At 40.7% G+C, this 10448-nt stretch overlaps 1 protein-coding gene across 1 annotated transcript; it reads right to left on the bottom strand.

Annotated features, from left to right (window-relative positions):
- Positions 1-42: 42 nt before the first annotated feature.
- On the bottom strand, positions 43-8244 carry tmem67 (transmembrane protein 67). Its single transcript, XM_069139425.1, has 28 exons — positions 8027-8244; positions 6864-6952; positions 6667-6757; positions 6426-6525; positions 5616-5679; positions 5431-5502; positions 5279-5341; positions 4841-4995; positions 4616-4724; positions 4362-4448; positions 4032-4097; positions 3801-3951; positions 3599-3719; positions 3403-3508; positions 3126-3182; positions 2908-3006; positions 2721-2819; positions 2301-2387; positions 2091-2190; positions 1865-2004; positions 1633-1773; positions 1443-1523; positions 1245-1361; positions 1032-1148; positions 835-942; positions 632-734; positions 390-532; positions 43-307 (listed from the first exon to the last, which is right to left on the bottom strand). The coding sequence occupies exons 1-28, from the start codon at positions 8232-8234 to the stop codon at positions 227-229; spliced, it is 2955 nt and encodes a 984-aa protein (XP_068995526.1). The 5' UTR covers positions 8235-8244; the 3' UTR covers positions 43-226.
- Positions 8245-10448: the final 2204 nt, after the last annotated feature.

Raw genomic sequence — 10448 nt, forward strand, 5'->3', positions numbered from 1 at the left:
AGATTCTATTGTGTTGATTCAAAATTAAACTCAAAACAAGTCTTCATATCAAAACATTTTTAATTCATAAAAACATCAACATTTTTCAAAAAATATTTACATCATAAAACGGCAGTAAAAACACGATATGTGTAAGAAAAAGTACAAAAAAGAGATGCACAAGCTGTGAACAGTAAACATACTTGAGAGAAATGCCACTAAACAACACTGGCACTAGCAGAGAGTTTTATATCAGAAACCTCTCATCCACCATAGTCTTTCTGACAAGGTTCTTCCTTCCAAGAATGTTACGGATGAAGCGAAATATCTGAAATGAAAGAGATGGTTTTCAAAACATGTACATTTTAGCACAGTGAAGCCAAGGTACTGTATACACCTGAAATACTGACCATTTGCTGTACATATGTAAGCACAGCTGCCAGCACAAAGTTCTGAGATCCGAGGTCAACGACACAGAAGAACAAAGTGTCAAAGATAAGCAATGTGCCCTCATTTCCATAAAACAGCACATCACTGAAGGAGTGGGCCTCATCTGCAGTGAGAAATGCAAACAGCAGTCATACACTGTGCACACACAAGACATACATAAACAAACTGAATTGTACAGCCGTCTGGGCCAAGAGGTTGTTACCATTGTAAAAGATGCTTTTCTCGCTGGGTTCAAGGAACTCCATCCCTATGACCCTCTCTAACATCAGCTTGTCTTTCACTATATAGTCCATGTCAGTGTGAGCCTAATACAACATGGGAGAGAAAACAAACTATCAGTTCAAATCAAACTATGCTGGTTGCAGTTTGCTTTAGTGGGTTTATTCATGTAGATCTTGTACTAACATGGTCTATAACAGATCCCAGGAAGTGGTTCATGGTATGGTAGGCTTTGAATTGTGAGTCGATTGTGGTGGCTGTGGATGTGTCTGTCAGCCGTGTTGGTCTGTTCCTCTGGAGCACAGAAGACAATAAACCATTTAAACAGAAGACTGTTTTCAAGTTTATAGTAGAGGTACAACTTGACAGATGTAAGCACATACCCTGCCTAATGAATCACGTATCCTGTCATACTGCAGTCTCAGGCGGTTGGTGAGGGACACCTGAAAGGTCTGTATGTCTGTGTTTGGAAGTAGACCCCTCTGACCACACAGAGAGTCCTTACAGTAGAAAGAGAGGAGGGAGGCAATATAATGTGAAATTAATAATGTAATACAGTGCTACAATTAAAAAACACTAGCTGGTAGCAAACATACAAATTCTCTCCTCAGATTGCTGTTCATTTCCTCCATGTTTGTGTCTGCATGCCCATGCACCGAACGCCCATGGATGTAGTAGCCAAAACAGCGATGGGATAAGATCAGCACAGAAATCTGCATATAAACACAGTCAAAACACTTTTATGTGAAACTCTCCAGACAGTAGTTGAATATAATATGTTCAGTGCTACTTACATTACTGATGGAGCAGAGGTCCACAAACTGACGGATTTTGTCTTCCACAAAGTGTTCATGAAACACAGTGAAGAAAATCACCTGTAGGGATCAAAGTAGCATGCACTGTTTATTTCCCTCATTTCTGAGGAAAGACAGGAAGAGGTGAGAGATCAAATGGAACTGATGAAAGAGAATAGGTATAATTTACCTGCAGGAGTCCGATGCAGAGCCACAGTGTGGCTGCCAGACCGTAGCGCAGCATCAGGCTGTATGAAGGGGTGTATGCCTGTGAGGAGCGCTGTAAAGTTGTCCAAGGGTCCCTTAGGGCCAGATTAGAGAAACCCAGCACCTTAAATATACAGGGTAACATGTCATGTTTCAATGAGAAAAAGGAACATAACAAAAGTTGCAAAAACAACATGTGTTGGAACAAGATGTACTTCAAGAAAGAAGAGCACAGCCATGATCTGAAAAGTTGGGTTGAGCTTGCGGATGGTCTGGATCTCGTTCCATTCATTGGCCACAAAGTAGGTCCTCCAGATGCTGACCGGAGAGAAGTCACGCTTTGCCTCGGCAGTTGCTAAAACAGCAGTAAATATGGTGATTGGAATAAAACAGCTCTTATGAAGACTGCAAAACATAAGCTCAAGGTAAATTAGTTTGTACCTTGCACATTTCTGTTACTTTTACTTCGTGGCCTCTCCCAGTCGATAAGAAATATATCGATTGACACCTGAAGAATGAGCTTGTGGAGCAACTGGACAGCCTGTATACAAATACACAAAATATTACATTTTCAATATTCCTGATAGAAGCATAGTGTCTAGCTTTCCTAAACCACACTGCTCATTGTTACATCTATTCAGCATGTCTAACCTTGAGTGCGAAGGCACAGCCAATGTAGGTCACAAACTGCTCCTCCTGAGCTGGCAGCGGCAACAGCACTGATACAAACTGTTGGGCCTAAACAGACACACATTAATTCCAGTGAGCAACCAATGATCATCAGACTTAAATCTATGCATTACTTAGAGAAGGAAAAGGAGGAAAAAGACTTGCCTTTAATGTCTAAAGAGTGCAGAGAAGGAAAGAAAAACTGTTAAAAGTCCATGCAAAAACAAAGGAAACATTCTTTGTGTTAAAAAAAAAAAAAAAAAAAAAAAAAAAAAAAAAAAAAAAAGGTTAAAAGGAAACAGAAAGGAGACACTAGTATGAAAATTAGAGACCACATACTGTAGGTATAAAAACAATAATCCTATAGAAGAGAGACCTAAAGTTGAAGGGAATGGGACATACCTTGTAAAAGATGAGCCAGTAAAGTCCAGTTCCCACAGTGACAGTGAAGAAAACATTGGCCAGATCACCAGCATAAAACAACAGAAACTTCACCATTGTCTGAGGAAAGAGGAGGGAAAGACTGACATGACATCTGAGATTTTAAACCAAAAGTGGCTTAGATCGTGACACGCTGAAGACACAGTACCTCCACATCAATGAGGGGAGAAGCAATCCTTCTCTTCCAGCTGATTGCCTTGAGCAGGGAGTAGAGCACGGCCAAACCACCCAACACACCAAGAGCAGTCTGTGCAAGCAAAGACATTAAAAACGACAGGCGGTACTGCATCACTTTGTCCTGAGACATCAGGCATAAATAAGAACTTCTCTTCAAAGTTTCATCAACATTTCTATCCATCTACTCACATCAGTCTTTATGCGAGCCTCACTCTGAAGCATCTCGTACTCCACAGCAAAGCTGATCTAAAAACAGATGATTGAGTTCAGTGCATAAACCAAATGAAAGCTTATTTTGTCATAAATAAAGCAATTTACTTAATTTGTAAAAAAACATTTTTTTAACAGCAATTGCTGGTAATGGTTAAGGGTAGGTATTTAGTTGTGATGGTTAAGATTAGGATCAGGGGCATTATTCATTTATTTTAACAAAAGACAAATGCGTGTGAATGTGCGACCTACTCACCGACACAGTTTGAGTACTGATGTCTGTGGTGGGAACATCTGTGTAGGTCACAACCATCAGGGGGGGATATACCTGTCCTTCCTGGGTTCGTGGAACCAGCTGGAACCTACAAAACACACATGTTAGATCATCGCCACTTCACCAGGCCGTTAGGAAAGGGATATTTGTCATGGTGCTGTGCACGCTGGGAACCCACCTTATTTTGACACTGCTGGCTACTCGGATGACTTTAGGTCTGGAACTTGTGCTCTTCTCTCGTCCACTCAGTGTGTCGACGAGGAACATTCGTCGAGACAGGTACCAGTTATTCATGCTCTCTATATAAAAAACAGATGTGTTAAACAAAACCATGCACACATACACACACGCATACGGTAATCTGAAAGATGATATCCCACCTTGGTTGATGAAACGTCCATTGTATTGCTGGTTTTTGACTAGTGTGGGCAGGGGAAGAAGTTTTTTGTTCTCTCCTCCAAGATCCATAAACACATCGTAGAACAGCGGTTCAGGATGGGTATCAAACAGATCTGCCACTGAAAGATCACACTGTGCACACACAGTTTAGATTACAACAGGGCATTACATTGTCCTCCTCGTCTGAGCAAAATTAAATAAAAGGTACCCACACTTTGTTGGTAAGCGGTTCCAAAGCTGAAGGCTGCTGCCTGTTTGGTGGTTGTTTCTGGACAAAGCTAAAAAAAAAAAAAAAAAGAAAAAAAAAGAGGAGGGGAAGGAGAGAATTGGGCTGGGAAATGTACCGGCTTTCTAGATTTGGTATGAATCACATGGGAAAATTAGATAATTTAGTCAGACTGATGCACTGCAAAATAGTAACATCACTGATGCATTTGTGTTGTCAACATGCAAATGACTATTTCTCTATTTTTATGGACATATTCTGAGTGGCAATAGTCTTGTGTACTCAGACTGTCTAATGTTATCATTTGACATCTTACCTGCAGATTACTTCCCCCTACTGGTTCCCATCTGAGGAACTCCCCTCTGACATTGTAGACAGCAGCAAGCAGTCTAATGTCAGTGTTCTGACACAAAAGTAAACAACAATGTCAGTTAAAGGAACATTTCCTGGTTCACTGCTCAACCTGAGGTATCATGAAAAGAACAGGACACTGTTCATGTCATGCTATCATTTTCTGTTAAACTTCTTTGCTATTTTTTTATGTGAATATGATTTAAGTCGATCGCTGACCTTTTTTCTTCCTCTGAAACTGAACCCGATTGGAACAGGATTAGTCTGAAGCACTCGACTGGCCAGTCCTGGTTCATCTCCATAGTAAAGCCAAGGCAGATTAACTCTCCTAGAGGCGGAATAATCAAAATTATTAGTGTCCACTGTGGCTAAAACCGAATTGCAACAAATGGGACATTTTTCATTCATAATCATGCAATGACAGCATAATTTATCCACGATTACCAGTAAGAGATGTCTTGAGTTGAGCTCAAAGCAGCCCTTGATCTGAAGATGGTGTTAAAGAGACCACAGGCATCAGCAGATACACCGCTGAAGGAGTGCATGTTCATCACACACATGTTCCCGAGAGCCTGACACGCCGTCAGGTTGGAGAAGACCTGTGAGAATAGGACTTGTTTACAAATACCAGCTAATTACACACAAAATCCTCACTTCTCCCTAATAATACTGAAACAAACTAGTCCTTAGGCACTCCAATCACTTGTTTAAGAGTTGTTTCAGCAAAAGGACTGATTCGATTATCATAGATGCATTTTGACATCAATTACAGCTCAAATTTCTGTAGGTATGTTTACTTCATCCATGACCAGAACCAGAACCTCCTTCCTATGATGTTAGATGAATAATTATTTTTCAAATTAAAAACAGTCTTGGAATTACAAGGCAGGCTGCTGAAGAGGAGTAGAGGTTTTCCACGAACCAGGCAGACTGGACACTGAACTTCTGCAAGGGGAACAGAAAAGAAAAAAAAGAGTCAGAAGATAAAAGAATCAGCACAAATACACTATATAGTGAGAGAGATGGAGACTCACCAACTCAGCATAGCTGACACTGGGATTCACATTGGTGGAGAGGCTGCCTGGAGGGAAACATAATCCTCCTGCCTGGAAAATCACATAGCAACTACTGATAATGTGTATTTTTTGAACCTTTTAATGAAAGGTGTGTGTGTGATGCATTTGAGAAGAGGTGACGGTAGAGAGACGATTGAACTCACCGGGACATTAGGAGATTTACACACACAGGAGGTGTTAATGAAGGAAGCCTGACATCTCTCACACCTGTAAGACAATTTTGGGAATGTTCCATCTCTCACATACTATACAAAGAAAATCTGGACTCCACTCAGGCTTTCTTCACACTCTAACAACACTATATCAGTGGTGATAGAGAAAACAAAATGTGCTGACAGGAAATGTCAGGGATGGAAGACAATTTGATTTTGTTGTGATGAAGGTCATGAGCACAGAGGAATGAAGACAGGGAAGATACACTTTAGATACGAAAGGTGGAACGAGCACAAGGCAGAGCACGAGACCATAACAAGAAGAGAATGACATAGAGACAACATTGCCAAATTATCAGTTACAGGAATTTAAATAATGTCCCCAGAACTCATATTATTGCAACAACTTTTAACCTTTAATCAATAACTGGTAAGTGGTGACTTAACTTCCTTGTTAAACTGCAGGTTTGCTTGGCAGGTGTCCGTATCTACCATAAAACATGCACACTTTGACTTGAATCAATAACCCAGTGATTAACATGTTTGATATTTGTTTGGTTTTGTAAATGTACAACAGCAGTCGTATAAGTCACTTGTGAGAACATAATGTTCAATATTCAGCATTTTAAAATACTGCCTTCAGAATTTGGAAGTTTTTGAGTCAGATATTTTAACAGTGCAGCTCAGTCATTTACACTTTTTCCCCTGAAAATGTACTATTCTGATTATATGATTTCTAAAATGCGCAATACCATGGTAACCTTTTGTGTTAAACAGCTGAATGTATCTGATGACATGTACCTGTCTCCTCTGTTGTTCGGTACAGACAAAGCAGGACTGTCTCCATTGCAAGCTTCACACCTGGCTTCATCCAAAAGGCCTCCATTGATGTCCGTTTCCACTGAAAGGAAAGGGGCCATACTCAGCTATTAATACATCAAGTGTGTAATTATCCATGCCATTGGCTTGCTGTCCTAAATTTGGAGCAATTATTGAACACATTCTTGCAATCCATAAATTAGTCCTGTTTTTGGTGACTCACCCAGGATATTGCCTGGTGAGCATTGGCATTTCCCCTGATCACTGAGACTGCCTGGACAGCGAATACACCCAAACCCATCCTGTGTCACTGCCTGCGAAGAAAGACAACATTTTAGGAAAAACTATTATTGAGACAAAACGTCTACACTGTAATGTGAGCTCAAACAAATAAAGAAATTGAAGGTCAACTTCACTTACAGGCTTGTCGATAGGACACTGATGACAAGTAATGGACGCTTTATCAGTGGTGAGAGTTTGGTGCCCTATTTGGCAAATGCAGCTCAGTCCTGCAAAAAGAAGGAAATTAGTTTAGCGTTACAATGGAAAAAAAAAGATTTACAGCCTCGAGTTCAGAACAGGAAATTTCCTAAAATTCCTCCCTGCCTGTGGAAAAATGTAATTGTCCCTTTTTACTGCTAAACTTAGTTTAGTAGTCCACTTGCACTGAAGACAGGCTGTTAATAGAGATGTACGAACTGTACTTGTAATTCTACTGGATAACAGAGGTGAAGTAGGAAAAAAGGACTACGATCTGGCCTCAGTTTTATTTGAGGATTCCTTATTCTCACAGATCAGTTTGTTCGAGCGTGTAGATCAGAAAATCTTCCTTGCTGTCCCTAAAGTATTACTTTATAAACATTATAATGTATATTTTACTTTCTGATCAATAATCACTGGTTCTTTGCTTGAAAGGCGGAACCGTTCTGTTGTAGTGTACCATCTGCTGAGAAAACCAGCTCCTTAAGGGTGTTACTTTTCTGAGAGATGCATGTAGACACTCAGTCTGACAACCAGACTTAACCAGCATACAGTTTGGTTCAACAAATTAGCAATTATCATTTCAAATAGAAACAATTGTGTATACTTTTCCCGTTATATTGGAGAAGCTTCTTTTATACACTCGACTTGATTTTTTTTTTTAGCTTCGCATCTCCTGAGCAAGTCCATAAACAATACACCTCAAATTACATCTGCCAAAAATATGATAAGAACAGAAGGTTTATTAAAAAAAAAAAAAAAAAAAAAAAGGAAAGGCAGAGACCCAACTGGCCTTGACTGCATTGTGAAACATTAGTTAAGTAGATGCGAAATCGACAAGAAGATCTGTGATTGACGTACATGAATGACTGGTTATGTCTGCATAAGACGTAAGATCAAGACTTCTCCCTCACAGCGTTCATTTCTTTTTGAGTTCATAACGCTGCCTTGTGAAAATAGTTTGCACCAAGCTGTTACCCGTCTCTTTGTGGCTTCTTCTGTGCGGTCTCAGTTAAACTTAATGTATTTTAAAGAGCTACTAACGACACTTTCTGTTATCAGAGCAGCGTCAGTTCTTGTCATGTGGTGTGGGGGAAACCGACCTGTTGTGCCCCGTCGCTGATTTGGACCGCACCTCACACACGACAGATTTGAGATGTCGAAATATTCTTCCGAGCCACAGTCCGAAGGAGCCTCAAACGGGATGATGAACTGTTGACAGTAGAGTAGATCTATGTATAATAAAAGATATAAGGTAAGAGGCGCCTTGTGTCCGTTAACAACAAAGGTTAGCGTCGTCCCCGTCGCCATGGTGAACAGCGGTCTTCCTTCCTTCATCCGGCGTGATGACGTTGAACAAAATGTGTACGTAAGACGCATAAAATAAGCCCCCCTCCTCCTTCCCCCTTTCCGCCCCCCGCCCCCCCTATTTCCTCCCCCAAAAATGTTTTTTTTTGTTGGTTTTTTGGTTTTTGTAATGATAACACTGACTGAATATGAGTCATAGGGTTTTTTGGCAGGAAATGCAACAGTTCAGCAGATGCATCTGATTGACTTCCCTCCCCAAAGTACGGTAATATGTTTGCATAGTTCTCAAAGGAGGAAGAACCGCACACTTTATCAACTTCAAGTAAGTTTTTGAAATAGAAACAATTTAAGTGAAACAATCTTTAAGGAATAGATTAGATTAGAAGGTGTTTTGGGTTAGCTGTTTATGTCAATGTTTGTTGATCTTTGACTGAACCTGAAGGTCAGTAGGAAAGATGTTGTGCGGAGAAAAGCAAAAGCTGCGCACAACTTGTACTCTTTAGGCAAAACAAGATTTTTTGATCCCCTACCTTTCAGACTCAAATACTGTGATCAGTTTTGGTTCATGGATCTAGGTAGGTAGTTACTTTATTAATCCCTAAGGGGAATTTTTTTTTTTTTTCGCTACAGCAGCATTTATAGATACAGGAAAGCAATAAAATAACAGTAAAAACTATTAAATATAAAAATGCACAGTATATACAGTACAGTATATATACATATATATTTTTTATATTTAAACAAACAAGCTCTTGTTAGCTGAAGAGTTTTGACTTTTTATGACGGAGGGAAAATTTGTTTTTGATGTTAACTTTAGATATGAGCCGTAGTGTGTAAACAACTAGGACACAGAATAAAATATAATGGTACCAAAATATAATTTCTGTCATAGGCAGGAGACCAAGGATGATCTATGTAGGCTCACAGATCAGAGCTGGTTGATTAATGAAGGTGCTTCATAACATATGTTACAGCCAGAAAATCGATCTGGAGGTAATGTAGCTCACACTCCAGTCCAGTAGGTGGCGGTATTGCCTCCGGCCCCATAGACTCCCATTCAACTAGTCTCATAACATTCTCAGTCAATAGAATTGTTGTTAGCTAAAGTCGATCCTTCCTATTAGTTTTCTGGCCATTCATCTGTAAATAATCCCGTATTTAATTATAAAATAAACTTCAAAAGCCGTGTTTTTGGGGACGTGTCTGTTTGATTGACAGGCCTTTGGTGCAGTCAGGTTAAGGCTATCGGTGGATGGGACGTAATATCGTCAGGTTTCCAATCAGATCAAGTCAGACCCCCCCCCCCCCTAAATACTCACTACCGGCTCCACACCGCTCCGGACTTGCAAGATGGCGCCAACCAAATTCCGTACTCGGATGTGGGGGGGGGGGGGGCGTCATTACGGCCGTCCTCAAACCAATGGGTGACGCCACTGCTTGGAAAAAGCGCGCTTTGGGTGGGGTGGAGCCACAGACTGAAATAAGTGAAGCTGAACGAGGAGCAAACTTTTAAGCATGTAATCACGACTAAGTTGGGCTCGATAAAAACGCGTATGTAACTTGTTGGACACACACCTACTGCTGCTAATTGTGGTGAGTATTTGTGTGCGTTTCATGGAGGCAGAAAACCGGTTTTTCTACATTTCACTGGGATTTCTCTTTCGGTTTTCCTTCATGATCCACCTGTATTTTTCCAGGCTGTGTACCACCTAGTAATTGCTCAACACAATCCTGACGATGTTTCCTTTTTCACCTCCGTTTTCTACGTTTTCAGACACCACATGGCCTGATTGACAAAATGACCATAATCCTGAGATTGGAAGGTCTGGATGTGAAGGCCGGCACTGAAGATATCCGCACATTCTTTGAATGTCTGCACATACCTAATGGTGGAGTGTACATCGTAGGAGGAAGTCTCAGAGAGGCCTTTGTTGCATTTAACACGGAGAGAGAGGCGCAGTATGCCATGCGGCGCACTGGAAATTTCCTCAAAGAGTCCCGTGTGACTTTGCACATTAGCAGCATGGAAGAGTTGGAGCACAAATTAAAGTTATTGTTAAAGAAGAAAACGTCCCCGCTTACCGTCAAGAGACCTCGGCAACATCAAGCAGCAAATTCCACACGGCCTCATGATGGCAATACTTCAAATCAGTCACCTTCTGCTGCTTGCTCAGTTGATCCTGACAGTGCAAATCTGCCATCTTTGAATGAGCAGCA

The sequence above is a fragment of the Embiotoca jacksoni genome, unplaced genomic scaffold, assembly GCF_022577435.1.
Source record: "Embiotoca jacksoni isolate LCO1_2020_lvr unplaced genomic scaffold, fEmbJac1.0.p SCAF_11, whole genome shotgun sequence".
In the NCBI taxonomy this organism is placed as follows: Eukaryota; Metazoa; Chordata; class Actinopteri; family Embiotocidae; genus Embiotoca; species Embiotoca jacksoni.

What these genes read in the sequence shown, in the direction of transcription:
- tmem67 (XM_069139425.1), bottom strand. Translation starts at nt 8,234, where the DNA reads ATGGCGACGGGGACGACGCTAACCTTTGTTGTTAACGGACACAAGGCG. An exon ending in CCGAACAACAGAGGAGACAG is followed by an intron (nt 5,680 to 6,425) that starts GTACATGTCATC and finishes ATTGTCTTACAG; the next exon opens with GTGTGAGAGATGTCAGGCTT. An exon ending in TGGACGTTTCATCAACCAAG is followed by an intron (nt 3,720 to 3,800) that starts GTGGGATATCAT and finishes TTTTTTATATAG; the next exon opens with AGAGCATGAATAACTGGTAC.